This window comes from Centroberyx gerrardi, chromosome 12 (genome assembly GCF_048128805.1).
Source record: "Centroberyx gerrardi isolate f3 chromosome 12, fCenGer3.hap1.cur.20231027, whole genome shotgun sequence".
Taxonomy (NCBI): Eukaryota; Metazoa; Chordata; class Actinopteri; order Beryciformes; family Berycidae; genus Centroberyx; species Centroberyx gerrardi.
Window position 1 is genome coordinate 1499369 of NC_136008.1, and position 16559 is coordinate 1515927.

Genomic DNA, 16559 nt, shown 5'->3' on the forward strand with positions numbered 1-16559 from the left:
TTAGATAGGTGTATATTATGACATGGAGAATTACCTAACAGGGTGCAAATTGTGATTTTTCATGTCATTGTGACTTGAGGCTTTCTGTTTCGGACCCACAACTCAACTTTGTAAGTGTTGAGTCTTGAGACGACAGAGACTGGACTGTACCATGTGGTGTAACTTAATTAGTCAGGGTGTTTTAATGTGGTTTCTGAAACATGATCGCTATAGTTTCACTATAAACCAGTTCCTCCTCCACTACATCCAGAATTCACTACTTTGAGACTTTATCACTACTGAGCACCAAACTGAGCTTAACGCTACTGATGAAAAAACACAGACAGCAAACTTGGTGCAATGAGCCTTTAATTTACAACGTGCAAAAAAAATCATAACTAGTTGTTGGAACACGCAAGAAATGTAGAAAAACAAAAGTGTGATCTCTAATCAGAGTTATAATACTGTTAACCTACTATAGAAAATCTTTTCTTCTAAAATATAAAATATAAAATAAAATAAAATCACTTCATTTCTGCACCACAGCAGCACAAACCCAAAGAGATACCTGGACATTTTTCATTTTGGTTTGTTGTTTCTATGAAGTGCTTTTGTCAGGTTTGAAGTTTTCTAATGAGCACCACTGTGATTCGCTTCTAATGAGATTCCTGTCTTCCTGTCTTTGTGTTCCTGGTCACTTCCTGTCTCTCCAGCCCGCTGAAAACCAGCTGAACCCGCATGTTGGCTCGTTAGCTTGCAGCTAGCAGCACCCATTGGTTTACAAGAGGAACGCTAACAAGCCACTAAGGCTGGATGACAGACAGATGTAGGAGCGTTTTCCTCATCATGTAAACAGCTGCTGAGTGGAAAACAACGGGTTGAGCAAGGCACCGACAGCGCCGAGGTTAGCGGTTCGATTCCCAGCGGGGCCGACCGGCCGGCAGCAGCTGCCGGCAGCAGCTGGCGGCAGCAGCGGCGTCTCCAGTGTTCACCGACATCCAGCTCTCTTTGTCACACTCGTCACTTCAGCTTTGTAAACTCTAGAAACTTTTGTAAAACTATAAAAATAAAGATTAAAAATTATAATTCCTCTCGTAATATTTCCGTCCTTTAAACTTGACAGTAAACGCCTCATCACCAGATCCACTTTCTAGCTGAGCTGCTGCCTGTTTGACTTGTTGTTTCCTGGTTGGATTTGTGCTCGAAAGTTAATTTCTGTCTATATAGCTCCAATATCTGGACTGGAGACACATCGCATTTACAGTTTGTTGTTAATGAGCGTCTCTCTGGTTTGAATGATCGGATCTTCAGTGCATCTTGGGTGCGTTTACACCTGGATTTGATGTGTTTTTGTGCAATCCGATCACAGTCCGACCACACAGGATGTGTTAATGCAGGTGTAAACTGGGTTTAAACTGCATGCACTGATAGTACATTAAGGCACTTTGGATAAAAGTCTCCACAAAATAGCATCAATAATTTAAAATATCAAGGTATCTCTTAAAGCGATCCTGGTCATCGGTCTGTTTCTGGACTGATGACAGGAGTCACTTCAGTCTGGCTGGAGATTTTCAGCTCCTGAGTCCACTGGGTCCTCGCTTTTAACTGGCAACGCTAATGCTGCATTCATGTCATATCGGATTTACCGTAAATACGAGCTGCCAACTGGGAAAAACTGTTCACGTCGCCTCCCAGTGGTGATTACAACTAGGACATGTGGGAATCTTTAGTAGGCGAAGTGTGTCGACATGGGTGGTAAATACTGCAATGAATCCACTGATGTTGGCAGTCCAAGATGATAAAAATCTAAATTATCAGTTATCTTCACACTAATATATGATTAACTATACTTATGGAAAGTGAGCAATATCTGCTGCAGTTTAAAGTAACTTAAAAGCAACACAACAAAACTATTGACCTTACGATCGCCATCTTGGATGTGGGCGCTGCAACGAGTCAAAACACGTGAACGCTTCCAAGCTGCAGCAACAAGATGTCATCTTGTTCTTCCGCTTCCTCAGATATGACCTGAATGCAGCACAAACACAGGATGCTGCTTTTTGAGAAAACTGAACACCTGTTGGAAGTGCAGTGCTTTTTTGGCTAAAAACCTGAAATATTTTTAACTTCTTAAAACATGCTAAGCCGGAACGGGCAACAAACGCCTCCTTTTCCTTCGAAAACAGAAGCCGGTGATGAGCGGCTCCCAGTGGACTCACAGCCTCACATCAGAACACACAGTCATAAAAAACGTGTTCAAATAAATAATGTAAACAGTCTGGTTTTGGATGGCCTGGAGCGAGAATGAATCTTTGATGAACAGAGTGAAAGAGCGGTGAGGCGTCATGAGCATGGAAGTGCATGGAGAGGCTGAGGGAGAGTGCGGTCTGCTCTAACTGGTACACATTACATCTTAGACTGTCATTAACCTGAGGATGCTGCCTTCAGGTTCTCTTCCGTTTAAACTCCACAGTAACACTGATGAATCACCGTGACTCATCTCTAATTGCAGTAAAAGCTGTTAGCTCTCTCTTCCTTCCCTGGTTAAACTCCTGCTCGCATCACATGCTTTGTGCTCTCTGTGTCTTTAAAGGGACAGGACGCCCTAAACTCACTTTTTTCAGCAGTTTTTCAGCGTTCATGGCAATCTTACAATGGAAGAGATCCTTGTCAAAGTCTTGTTTTCTGGATTTTATGTGAAAATCCCGGCTTAGTATCGGCAACTAGCGGTCGAAGTGACTTTATTGGAATGCTGTTGTTTTGGTGGTGAAACGTCACACATGTTGCCGCCCGTCTCCCTTTCCCTCAAAAGCCCACGTACCAAATTGCACAGCAGGCATAGAGAGGCTAAACCTGATGGTGTCCTGTCCCTTTAAATAAAGCCTCTGTCGCCCAGGCTCATGTCTGCTGTGGATCAGTCTCTTTGCTGACGACACTCCGCTGAAGTCAGGAAGCTCAGAGCCTTTTAAACCACAGCTGGACAGGTTCTCTCAGTGAGGACGTCTCAACAAAACACCGGGACAAAACTAAATTCATTCTGGTTCCAGGCAAAACTTTGGCGACAATTTCAACCTAGGTTTAGGTCAGAAATAAAGGATGCACCGATACATATATCCAATACCGATACCAGTATCGGATACTGAGCCAACACTCGGGACGGGACGATCTTGCTTATCTCACGATACGCCATGTGGATTTGTGATTACTACAGCAGAATAAAATGTAGCTAATATCGCGATTCATTTTTCTGCTCCACGATACATATTGTCACATTTTTGTAATTTTGTATCCACATTTCTCAATTATAATTTTTGAATCGTCCCATCCCTAGCCGACACCAACGGAAAATGGGGTATTAGTTAAAGAAAACATCTCCAATACTGAAATACAATACCCAGAGTCATGTGTAACATGTCAGACATCGAAGAACACTGACACTTTAGTTTCTGGGGAAGTTCGATCTCTGACAGAGAAAATTAATTATATCTCAATTTTTTTGTCCAGTGACCAACGGTTTAGGCCCTAATATTCAGTCAACATCGAATTGGATCATTGCTCAGTATTTGCCAATGCTTCAAGTTTAGTAATCTGAAGTGGTATCAGCATTTAAGAAGCTGTATCAGTGCATCCCTACAGGAAATAAAGCATTTATGTAACTGTAGAAAACCGGTCCAGACCCAAAGGTAAAATACAGCAGCTGGATAGTTACAGTGAAGCAGCCTACATGCAGCAGTTTTAACGTCTTGGACCATCAAAGAAAATATCTTTGGCAGAAACACATCGTTTTACCTCTGATGTGGCTAGACTGACCAAAGTCAGCCGGCACAAAAAACATCTCAATTAACTTAATTGTAAAATATAATGCAGTAGTATTTTACTTTCCATAGAAATGTTTTGGGACAGTTAATGACTAAAACTAGGTATTACATTGTAAGGGATGCACCGGTTCTGAAACTGCTATAGAATATTTGGTGAATATCAAGCTAAAATAGATTATCATATTAGAAAATTACCTCTATACTAAAATCCAATATATTTTTGTCCAGTAACCCCATATGAACAAATGGTCTAAGTCTTCACTCTTCAGTAAAAGCGATGGATTAGATCAATGATCGGTGTTGGCTGACACTTAGAAGTTAATTCTAGGAATCTGGAACAGAGATATCGGTGCATCCCTGGATACTGTGTTCCTTCAGAGAAAATAAGGCCACAGTCCAAATGTGAAGACAAGTGCAATATCTTAAGTGTCACATTGGAGTATTTGGCATCTGAGCAACAGCAGGGCAGTTTTCACACTTCATCTGGAGAGAAACATCTCTGACTGAAGTACAATTCAGTTTCACAGAACCGGGATTCCCCGTCTTCTAATACGAGTTACCGACTTCATCACTAACCACACCCACTGATGATGAGGTCGACAGCCAGATTTAAATAGCAGATAAGAGTTTTAGTTCTTCAGGCATTTCTCTGAAGCAGAGCTGCTCTGGAGGCAGAAATAATCTGATTGAGTTAAATCTCAGTGGGCGGAGCCACAGTCCTACCTCAGAACGCAAGTTAGCTAACTGACAAACTTAAATGGCAAAGAAAGAAGTCTAAATCTAAATTTAAATTTTTCATTCTTTCATGATCATGTCATTCATGATGTTGGAAGGTCAGCAGCTAGCTAACTAGCTTACCTAGCTAGCTATAGGCTAGTATGGCTAGTGAACTTGAAGGTCAGCTAGCTAACTAGCTAACCTAGATAACTTGGTATGGCTAGATTGTATTTTTTCAGTTAGCAGCAGAGCGCTAGGCTTCATAATATTAGCTTCCTCCTCTCTTACCTCTTGTCTTTTTCACTGAGCTTCAGTCTAATGTTACTGAGCCAGAATAACTGAGGTTCTTTGGCTCCGCCCACTGAGGTTTAACTCAACCAATCAGACTGTTTCTGCCTCTGAGAAATGTTTGCAGAACTAAAAAGCCAAAGTGCATTTAAATACACCTCTGCTAATTATCTGTGTTCTTTCAAGAAGACTTCCGTTCAATAGCACAGACGCTCTGATTGGCTGGAGAACATCTAATCACTTTTAAATTCAATTTGAACAGTATTTGGCATCGTTTAAAACTATTTTAGGGATGTGCTTTCTGACTAAGCAAAATATAAACTGAGGATAAGTTCAGGCTGCTGATAGACATGCATGGCACTGCTGTTCCCCTTATCCACTCCGTTCCTGTGACATTCAAGCTAAATTTCTAGTTTAAAAACACAAAGGACAGTTAATCAGATCCTAAGTAGATAGTTACATCTAAACAGCATGTTGGAGTGAAACTAATAAATGCTGCATTGTCACCTTCAGTACAGAACTTCCAGCAAATTGATATTCACAGCGGATACTCTGCTGCCTTCAGGTGCTGTCGGGAATATTGTAATTACGAATTTTTGGACCCATGAGGAGCCCAGTAAAGTTGTAATAATACTGGGAACTTTCCATAATCCCTACATTGCTCAGATGTGATATTTACAAGGCAGGTCTTTAGGGAAATGGCAGAGAGTATGGAAACTGTGTCAACAATTGCTGGTACAGATGTATAGCAACTTTTGGCTAATGAATTATAAGAAATGTTAATTACATGCCTCATGCGCATTTTCTCTTCTTCATTCTGCCGCTTGATTTCTAAAACTACCACCAAAAAACTTTTTTTGTCACTGGGTCCATTTTGTGATTATTTCCAACCACAAGCAATTAAATGGACCCCCATGACATATTTACGACTTGTGAACTGGAAAGTAGGAGCTTACGAGGAGCACTTGAAGGCAGCATGAGCTCAATAAATACTCTGAAAGTTGAAGGTCCCTATCTACTGCAAAGCTTATGGTGACAATGTGATGGTTTGTGGGTGCAGTGCGGCTCCATCCAGACAGATGGAGTTCAGTTTAGTTAAAAGGTGCTGCATGTTTCATTTTACCATCAATAAATCATTACCATATTAATTTTGGGAAATTTGTATAATTAACATAAACCAATGAGACCATCGCTGAGAAGCCTGTCAACCTCTATCAGCCTCTACTCTGCATCCTCCATAGTTCTTTGGAAGGAGGGAAAGGAAGATGGAGAAATCACTTCCAACATGTTGATCCCCTTCAGGGAGGGGGAGGGGGGGTAGGAAGCAACGGGGCTGATGGGAAATGTAGTCTTGATGTGGAGAAACACTAGAACTAACAATACTACTGGAGGGAAATAGAGGAGAACAATCATCTCCACCACGCTCTCATTGGTTTACAGTCATTACACCAAGGTAGGAATATTAATTTGATAATGATATATTGCAGACTAAAATGCTAAATGTAGCATCTTTAACATCAAAATGCATCATGTGATCACACTGAAATCCTGCAGGTCTGATAACATTCAGTGTCAAAAGAAAAAGAAAATCTGAAGCTATGCATACTTGTTCACAATACTGTTGCTGCCGTAACACTCTCACACGTTAACATTTACCGAGCGTATCAGAGGTAGAGGTGCTGATCCAGGATGTCTGTGTTTTCCTCCAGACTGTAGTGAGTGATGGCTGGTCCTGGATCAGCACTGCTGCTCTGATAGGCTCACGTTACCTCTGCAGTCTGTATAATAATCCAATCAGTAATTATCCGGGCGGTTGCTAGGCAGAAAATGACCGGGACACAGCAAGCTACAAACACAGCCATCTGCTTACTTCATGTCTGATCCCTTATTACACAGCCGCACCTGGAGAGAAGGAGGGAAGGAAGGAGGGAAGGAAGGATGGGGGGAAGGGAGGGAGAGGAATGAAAGTAGGAGGTAGGGAGGAAGGATGGAAGGGAAGGGAAAAATATAAGGGGGGAGAAAGGAGAGGAGAGAGAACGGAAGGAGAAAGGGTGGGAGAGAGAGAGGGAAGATAGGGTAAAATACTGAAGCAAAAATAATTTTTGTCATGTGGATCCTGCTCACATGCCTTATTATGACTTAAAGGGAAACATTATTTTCTCGAGCCGACACTCGCCTCATTGTTGGAGAAAATGTTGACTTTCCTCTGGTTTCCTTCCTTAAACGGCTTATTAGCATCGTTAGCATTCCTCATTGAAAATATGTTAATATGCACACCAACAGCCAGATTACTGGAGGCAATCAGTTTAAGGCATTACATAATTTACATCAGTGATTCTCAACCTTTTTCATATCAAGGATCTTAGTCCACATCAGAGCCACAGACCCCCATGTGATGAGATTTTGTCTCTCTGACCCAAATCTGAGAATATTTTTATTGTCAGATAAACTCCATGACTGTCTGTGTTGCAGGCAGAGAGATAACAGAAACTATGATCAGAACAGTCATTCTTCTACTTAACTTCTTGTAAATGAAATAATGCTGAAGTTTAACAATTCATCAGTTTGCTGCTGGACCCCCTGGAACCCCCTCAAGGACCCCTGGTGGTCCCGGGACCCCACATTGAGAACCACTGATTTACATGGTTCAAAGTAATGTGATTTCTCTAATAACTGAGTTTATCGCTCCTCACTTCACTACAGAAGCTGAGAGCGGCTGGTTGATCAGACTTTTTTTTAATCCTGTTATCTCCAGATCAAAACGTATTTATCTTCACATATCAAACTGTTTTCTCATGATCAGGATTTACTGGATGTGGCTGCAGTTTCTGCCCGTGTCAGATCTTCATTAAAGTAACTGCGTTGATCAGTCGTGATTTCTCCTTCTGACGTCAGTTCTAGTTCACTGGCAGCACCATCAGGCCGCCTGGCTCAGCAGAACCACTCATTTATTATCTGGAGATATCGAGATAATTAAACCCGATCTCAAGATAACAGGATAAAAAAACGCTGTGAGCAGCATGGCCGCTCTGGGCTTCAGTTCTGCTCCACGCTGTTTGCTTTGTAAATCCAACATCCAGGTTTCTGTGTCTGGAGAGCAACATGCAGTTTGAAAAAACCAAAAGAAATCTGGCTGAGGCGTTTACATCCCTGATGAATGGAAAGACTGAGCAGAAATCTGTCTGTTAACCAGGTCCCACTTAGTCCAATTATGATGATTATCTGATGAAGGTAATCAGATGAAGATATTTACATGACAGTTTCAATAATCAGAGTATTGCCCTGATCGGGTTAAGACTGAATTATTAACGCCAATGTAGAATGCTAACATGCTAATAAGCTGCTTGAAGGAAACTTTAAAGGAAAGTAGAGGGAAAGAGTAGAAACTTTAACTCCTCATCAACGTGACCAAAGTGGCTGGTGAAGAAAAATAGCAAACTGCAATTCATAGTAGCTTATATAACTATATATATATATATGTATACTGTAGTAGCTTATATAACGTATAAAACGAATAGTTGCAGTTTGACTGCCTGAGTCGCGTTCAAAACTGCTGCAAAATACTTGATAAACACACACCTGACCACATAACAGTTCATTTTTTAAAAATCTCCACTCCACAAGTGTTAGCATGGAGCTACTATCACTCAACATAGTGTATGCTAAAGTGTTAGCATGGAGCACATACTGGAGGCACATGGATGATTTTGGTGTTGAAGTTCTCGTCACCTCACAGCTCAGCTGACCAACGGGACGATCTACCAGAGACTCGTGTGCAGGCCCAGTTCACACTTCCAGATTCTACGCAAGGTACGTACGATCTCTTGTCTCGTTACCTAACGCTTGTTAATAACGTTACCAGGTCATGCGGGTCAAAGGTAACGTAGCTGGTAACGTATTCTTCATTTCTTTCAGTCAGTCATGTTAGCGTTATATCATTTAGCTTTAATAATATATTTTACGCAACTAACGTCAATACTGTTTTGCACAGCGAAATGGTTTCCCTTCGTAGTCGTGGAGGTGATTCTCAAAAAACAGCTTGTAGCTCTTCAAGCTTCGTCTTCTGTAATCGAAAACCGGTCCACCTAAAGAACGATGTGTTTTGTTGAAAAATCTGGTGGATATCGCAATGAGGACGAAAATACTCAAAAGTGTGTCTTCCATATTCATAAACGCCGCCATCGCTGCTGAGTTTCCCTACTGTGAAGACTTACGTCGCGTAGAATCCAGAAGTGTGAAAAGGGTTTCGAGCTGCGAGCTGAAAGCAGCGACAGGACTTTACAGAAACAGACGTACCGGTCTGATGGGCGCCGCAGGTCACCTGGTAAGACGTCCACAAACTGACCGCCAGCAGGAACGTCGCGATGAAGCCGAACACCTGCAACACACAGCAGGCGTCACATTCACCTCAGACTAAATTTTACACCAAACACACTTGACAGATTAAAAACAATATCAACAACGAGCTAAGATGGTAGTAGTGATCATAAAACCACACTGTGTTTCATGAATAGAAATAACACAGGAGCACAATACAGGACAGACAACAATAACATTTATCTGACGCTCTTATCCAGAACAACTCAAAAGTAACTTTCCCCAACACTGGTCAAGGGTCAGAGGTCACAGCAGCCTGACAATAGATGGAATAAATAATCTTGAGGAGTGCTGGGTGGGGAAATGAGAGAAAGAAGAGCTAAAGAGAGAGGAGGAAGGATTGTTTTTGTTTGATGAAGCATATTAAAAGTAAAGGAGGAAGATGTGGGAGAAGCAGCTGTGGTTCAGGACGGAGCGGTGACGGGACGAGATTCATAATCAGATTTTTTCAGCCTAACAATGTTATCAGTGAAGAAGCAAATGTGAGATCGGCGACGCCCATTTCCTCCCTGATTATTCCTCCTGATGTTAGGAAGGAGGAGGGAGGAGGGGGGAGAGGGAGGAGGGGGAGGATGGAGGGGAGGGAGGAGGGAGGAGGGGGAGGGGGAGGAGAGGGCGGAGGGGAACACAGGAGGAGTGAAGAGGTCTCACTCTGCCTCTGTTTCCAGGAACCACAGACGTGAGTGGAGTCGACTCTCTAAGAGGCGGTTTCCAGTTTTTTAATGCAGTTTTCTGACAAGAAACAACTGACATGAAATCATACGTATTTGAGAAGCCAAAAATTTAAATTTCTTATCGAAGAGTGCTTATGTCGGATTTGGCAAGAGCGTTCAGAATAGGCCACTGGTACATTAAGGTTTATTTAGACCAAATTACACACAAGACAAAAATAACGGTAACATTTTTGTTTTGAGTAGTTTCTGGTTCACAGAACAGACTGTAGTAGTTGAACTGGGAGGCAACATGTTTACTGTTGTCTTGTCTACCTACAGAGTGACTCATCTTCTAAACCATACATTATCTTTGGTTGAAACCGTTGGGACTTGTATGTTGACAGACAGAGATAAACATGATAAAAAAAAACACCCCAGATTAAATATTAAAGACTTTTCAGAATGACTGCCATCAGCTCTTTAACTGTTTCTGTCTCCTAACAGAAAGCAGCAGTGAACTTCTTCTTCTTCGTGACTTTCGGTTTGTTCCCGGGCCAAATCAGCTGCACACACCCCGTCTGATGTGGAGTGTAAGATAACGGTGTGTCTGAGTTTAGCCGCTGTGTGGTTTAATGCTGCCGGTCAGACGCAGCGCCGTCACATGACAGCAGACACACTGTCACACACTCCTCCTTACACTGACTTTACACACTTTCATCAGTGTGTGTCACCACAAATGTAAAGAGTGTGTGTTTCTTTTTCTGTAGTGACCCAAACTAACAGTATGAATGTCTACTGAGTCAGTTTTCATTCAGAAGGAATTAATCAATACTTTGAGTTTTCTGCTCAGAGTCAGAAGTGGAAAAGTGGATTCAAATCTTCCTCATTGATGCGAATGTGATCAATGATGATGACAGTGATATGTTATTATAATTACATTTTTTCATGCTGCAAAATTGTATATATTTGGTATATTTCCATATACATATTTTTCATTTGCATTTTTTTCTGTCTCAGTACGTTAACTTATACTGTTGTTGTTTTGCCACCCTCATTCATAATATAACGCATATATTTTAATACTTTATTCTGTATTTGTAATTAATACGTTCTCTTGTTGCATTATGTTCACTATTTGCTGTATTCTCATTTCTCTTCTGTTTTGCCTCCTCTGCCTCTCTCCGGATCATTAAAGTTTCATCTGATCTGATCTGAGCTCAGCAGTAAAAAGGAAGCGGACCGCCTCATGTGTGTTCACGCCTCCCCCAGATTTTCCCAGGTGCCCCGGCGGCGGCGTTACGTACCGAGCCGGCCACCAGCGCTGAGACGCCCCAGCTCTTCACCGCCGCCACGATGGAGGCGATGAACACCAGGACCGTCCCGACGCCGTAGTGCATGAACTCCTGGAACACAGAACCACAGGGGGGTCCGGGTCAGAGACAGAGATTAACATTTCATTTAAATATCGTATCAAACATTCGAATATTGAATCCTACCAACTGGATTTTGGCAGGTTTAAGTTCCTATAATCCAACGATGAAAGAATCAAGCAAGTTCATGAAATATAAATTCAGAAGATTTAGCACATGGAGAAGCTGTTTGCAGAACTTGGGAAGTCCAGTTCATGTCACAGTCTGTCTCTAAGGACTTCACAGAGAGCGAGCCAAACTAGATCTAATTGATTAGCAATCAAACACAGAACAAACTGATCAGTACAGTCTGCAGCAGAATGAAACACAAGGAGACAAAACAAAGCTCAACACAAAACAGAGAGAACTGAACCGACTGAACCGACCGGGACTAAAACCACTGGGCTCGGGGCGATATCCAAAATGTAATATTGCGATACTGTCCCACCAAAATATCACGATATTATCAGGGTTTTTTCCCCTTTTTTCTGGAGGGGTATTTTATTTAGTTTCTTACAAATTACATCAAATATCTAGGCTGTAATTATAATAATAATTAACAGCCTACAAATTTGATATTATTATTCAAGCATTGGAGGAAACAACGCCGTTTGGTGTCATTTGCTCATTCCTGCTGTTTCCAGAAAAACGGGCTGATTGTGGAAAAGGGAAAACTTATTTTTCACTTCAAGTATGATTATTTTTGTTTTTTTTACTATCCTACCACTAGTAGATTACCGGTTTATAAGTGCAACAGCTTGTACAATTGTGATCTAAGCAACACATGGTGCCGATATTCACGAAATATCGCGATATTCGATAATATCAAACATCGGCCCAAGCCTACCACTGAAAGAATGATCGAATGGGTTTGAGAGGCAGAAGAAGAAGAAGAAGAAGAAGAAGAAGAGGAGCGTGGTTTGATGTTGACTCACCGTCAGCGCCCAGTTGATGCAGGGGATCTTACTCTGCAGCCTGAACAGGTGCGTGAGGAAGAAGATGAGGAAGGCGATGAGGAACCAGAGCGTCACGACGTGGAAGAACTGGAAGGCGGCCCAGCTGGGCCAGCCGCGCGCGCAGTGCACGCACAGGAAGGCGATGAGCAGTGCAACCTGGGAAATACACACACACACACACACACACAGCAGAAACACTTTAAAGGACAACACCGCTGTTTTTTAAAAAGTTATTCGCTCGTTTTCCTCCTTCGTTCGTTCGTTCTTGTCCGGTGTGAAAAACAGAGAATCCATCAGAGGAAACAAACTTTCTGTTTTCAGCTCCGCGCTGCGTTACGCTCCGCTCTGCGTAATCCTCAGAAACACTTTACTGTCACTTCCACGGCTTTTTATTCAGCAGGACAGCAGCTCAGTTCAAGCTAGGTTTGACACCGTAAAGTTTGGAATTTAAAAATCTAATTAGCCGACATACAGCATGAATTGCAAAATGATTGGTGGAAATGTAAACTAGATGTAGACAGAAGTAAATGGACTGTAATTAAATGCTCCTACTTTAAAGGAGCATCAAGTCGTTGTGATGTCTGTCGCCCTCTACAGGCGAACAGCAGGAACTACAACAACACTGACAGAGCAGCTGGCCTCTCTTATTGTGTGTGTATGTGTACGTACGTATGTGTGTATCTACGTATGTATTTATGTGTGTATGTGTTAGAGCAGCGGTTCTCAACCTTTTTGAGCCGCGACCCCGTCCCTCTCGACACGCTTCACTTCGGCTGCAAACACACGCTTCTCTGCTCCCTGTTTGTTTGTCCCAGGAATTACTATCACACGACAGCTACCACACACACACACGACAGCTACCACACACACACACACACGACAGCTACCACACACACACACGACAGCTACCAAACACACACGACAGCTACCACACACACACACGACAGCTACCAAACACACACGACAGCTACCAGACGCACACAAACCTTGCATTACTGACCAAAAATATACAAAACAACTAGTCTAAATCAATTTGGCTTTAATTACGAGTTTTAATTCAAGATCCGACAGCACAACTCATTGTGAACGATGCGACACGACTGCTTTACAAGCTGAATAATGGCAATAGGCAAAAACTAGGGCCAAGACATTCTCATATTATTAATCTTGGCCGAGCAGCTGTCACCGTGCCACCCGAGCTGCAGGAGACGACTTCTTGGCCTCTCCTCAGCGTGCATTAGCATTCACACACTCATTTCACTCACTCACTCAAATCTGTTTTATAATGACTACATTATATCATTGGTATGGGAGATTTAATGGAAAAATCACTCCAAAAATATTTATCAAATTTTTTTTTTTTTTTTTTGACAACCATCCCGCGACCCCCCAAAATAATCCCCCATGTGAGCGGAGAGGAGCGATTTGAATATTCCGCTGTGTATTTCCGCCCCTGTTTGATCTGAGCCGGTTTGACGTTGACACGCCCACTTCCACGATTTTCAAATAAGCCCCTCCCACTGACGCTTCCCGCCCTAACTTTCTGTTTCATTCAGAAAAATACGGAAGCACATCACGCTCTCCATGACACTTCACGGGGGCTTTAACAGTCTTTTTTTTTTCGGCCCTTTCTGGAACTGTAAAGAAGCGGTCTCCATTCACTCCTGCTGTCCTGGAGCGGTGCCAGCCAGCTAGCTAGCCGTGTGTTGTACTGACACACACACAGCTGACATGAGGATGAGCAGAGAATGACCAAACTTTCATTTTGGGTTAACTATTCCTTTAACAAAATATATGCAAAAATCAATTATATTAAAAAACACAAACAACAACCATTAATTGAAGCAGTTGTCCTTAAAAGGAAACACCCTCCTGTCCCTGTCCTCATGTAACCTACATCAGCTTGACACATCCCACTCTCAGCTAACATTAGCCTTCAACAGTATTTCCATCCCAGACCTGCAGCCTCACGCGCTGAACTGTCCCCGCAGACAGAGAGAGATAGATCCGTTTCAGGTTTATCCTCTGAAACCCCGTTAGATCCCGAAGGCATGCGGACCGACAGCTCACCATCTGTCCTATCTTCAGCAGTCCGGGTATGGAGCGGGTGTAGCCCAGGTTCAGGAACCCGTCCGAGCTCGTGCCCGTTGTTGTTGTTGTTGTTGTGACGACAGTGTGCGACATGATGGCTGTAAACACCGTTACTGATGTGTGAGGTTAGAATTTAACAAGTTACACTAAACTGCAGAGCACCAGCGTCGACTAGCTCATCTGTACTAGTCTATCTGACCAGCGTCAAGTCAGACACAGTAAGCTACAAGACTTCCGGTTGCTGCTTTCAAAATAAAAGCCCCGAATAGAAACAACAACTTTTTGACAAGTAATATTGGGTACAAAGGTGTAAAGAGCATAAAGAATACATGTATTTCGTGTAAAGAATATAGAAAGAATTAAAGAAAGAATAAAATACCTTTTTTCCATAAAGTCCATTTCACAGCAGACATTGTTGAAACAGATAATGTAAGCCTAATAACTTTTCACAATGTAATAACATGTCTCTAAATGGGCCAAAAACGTATTAAACCCATTCATATTATAATAAGATCTTCAGACTGATATTGTAATAATAATAATTTAAAAAAATGACACCCCTCATAATGTAATAATTGATGGTTAATGTAATAAAGTGTTAGATATCAGGTTTTATTACAGTTTTATGGATATAAGGGGACATTTTATTATGTTTTGACAAGTTATTACATTATCTGGCAGGAATTACATTATCAGTTGCTGCAGATATTCATATACAGGAATCTGTACTAATGAATTGATTAACTTTTATTCGTCACTCATATCCTGTACAACTGCATCATTTTCTCCTCTTCGTTCTGCTGCAGCAGCAGAAAGCAGATCTGTGCCGCTTCATCTCTAAAACAAAACAACAACGGCAAAAAAAACAAGTCTCATCACAGGTCGAGTTTGGGCTATTCAGTCACTTGAATGTGCGACAAGTCGTAAGAGCACTTGAAGGCAGCATCAGCCACCGCTTGGTATTTTAGATTTTTGTTGTTCTGTACTCCCAATACTACTACTGCTTTTGTTGTTTAGTTGCAAATTTCCCGCTTTTATTGTGAAGGAAAAATCATGTAACTTCCGGTCTCTTTGTGGTTCATTGAGTCCTGCTTGACGCAGCTGTTTTTCAGGAGGTGGGGTTTTGGGTTTTGTCAGGAAACAGTAGTGCAGCTTTCATAGCAGCAGAGCGGAGCCTCATAGAAACAGAAACAACAGGAGTGTTCAGTCATCAGTCTGCGGGCTGCAGCAGCTCTGATACAGCAGCTTCACCACAGCACAGTGGGAAGGAATAAAAACAGAATGGAGTTAAATATCTCTAATATCTAGAGGATCCAGTCTGAAAAAATGACAGCATTTTGTCCAACAAGGACTTAAGTTAGCTAAAGTTTCTTCTAGTTTTGCTACCTTAATTATCCTCAAAAAAAGTTGCCATGAAATTATTTTGCAAAAATTTTGGAGAATATCCCTTGTGAGAAAGAACAAAAATAATCCTATTATACATTTTAGAAGGAAACTATCAAAATATCACAGCAAAACTATATAATATAATATCCTGTATAATATTGTGTGTCTGCATCAGCTTCATATACATAATCAGAGTAAGGAACGCCCTATATCCATTCGCTTAAACTTTGTCCTAAATCTCATCAAATATCCCCAAAAAATAACCATATGAACTAAATAGATGAGAAAGTAAACCTAGAAGAGGCTTATTGGTTATAACTGGAGCAGTTTGTTCTCCAGTTTGCCTCTGAACAGTTTCTCCTTTAAAGGATAAGGCCGGTGTGTTTTTAATGCATTTCTTACCGACAACAAATCCTATGAAAATAACAAAATCAACAATGTGTTTGCTCTCCTCCCGTTACTTTCTGACTTCCCACGTTCCCTTTTTAGCCGTCAACCCAGAAGTCATTGGCTCCAACTGTAAGCTAAAAACCTTTAAATACAGCTCACAAAGACATAGTTCACATTTTAAAAATCGCTAACTGTTACCACGAAAAGTCAGACTGTTGTAGTTATTACCAAATCAAATTCAAACGGGAACAAATTCTTCATTACGCCGGGGACTATTTTCTGTGCTACGGAACTACTTTCCTGAGATGGAAAACGTGTTTACGGTCGGCTTATTAAGTCGTTTGAGGAAAAAGTCGGCCGGCCCGGTGCACCGACTACATGGACGAGACTTGCTTGCAAAACAAAACCATTGCTGATTTTGTTATTTTCATAGGATTTGTTGACGGTAAGCAATGCATTAACAAACACCGGCCTTATCCTTTAATGATCCACCCT

At 41.7% G+C, this 16559-nt stretch overlaps 1 protein-coding gene across 1 annotated transcript; it reads right to left on the reverse strand.

Annotated features, from left to right (window-relative positions):
• Nucleotides 1–6269: 6269 nt before the first annotated feature.
• Nucleotides 6270–14462, reverse strand: cmtm7 (CKLF-like MARVEL transmembrane domain containing 7). The gene is made up of 5 exons (XM_071910367.2): nt 14268–14462; nt 12177–12353; nt 11137–11235; nt 9099–9180; nt 6270–6704 (listed from the first exon to the last, which is right to left on the reverse strand). The coding sequence occupies exons 1-5, from the start codon at nt 14379–14381 to the stop codon at nt 6691–6693; spliced, it is 486 nt and encodes a 161-aa protein (XP_071766468.1). The 5' UTR covers nt 14382–14462; the 3' UTR covers nt 6270–6690.
• Between the last annotated feature and the right edge of the window lie 2097 nt (nt 14463–16559).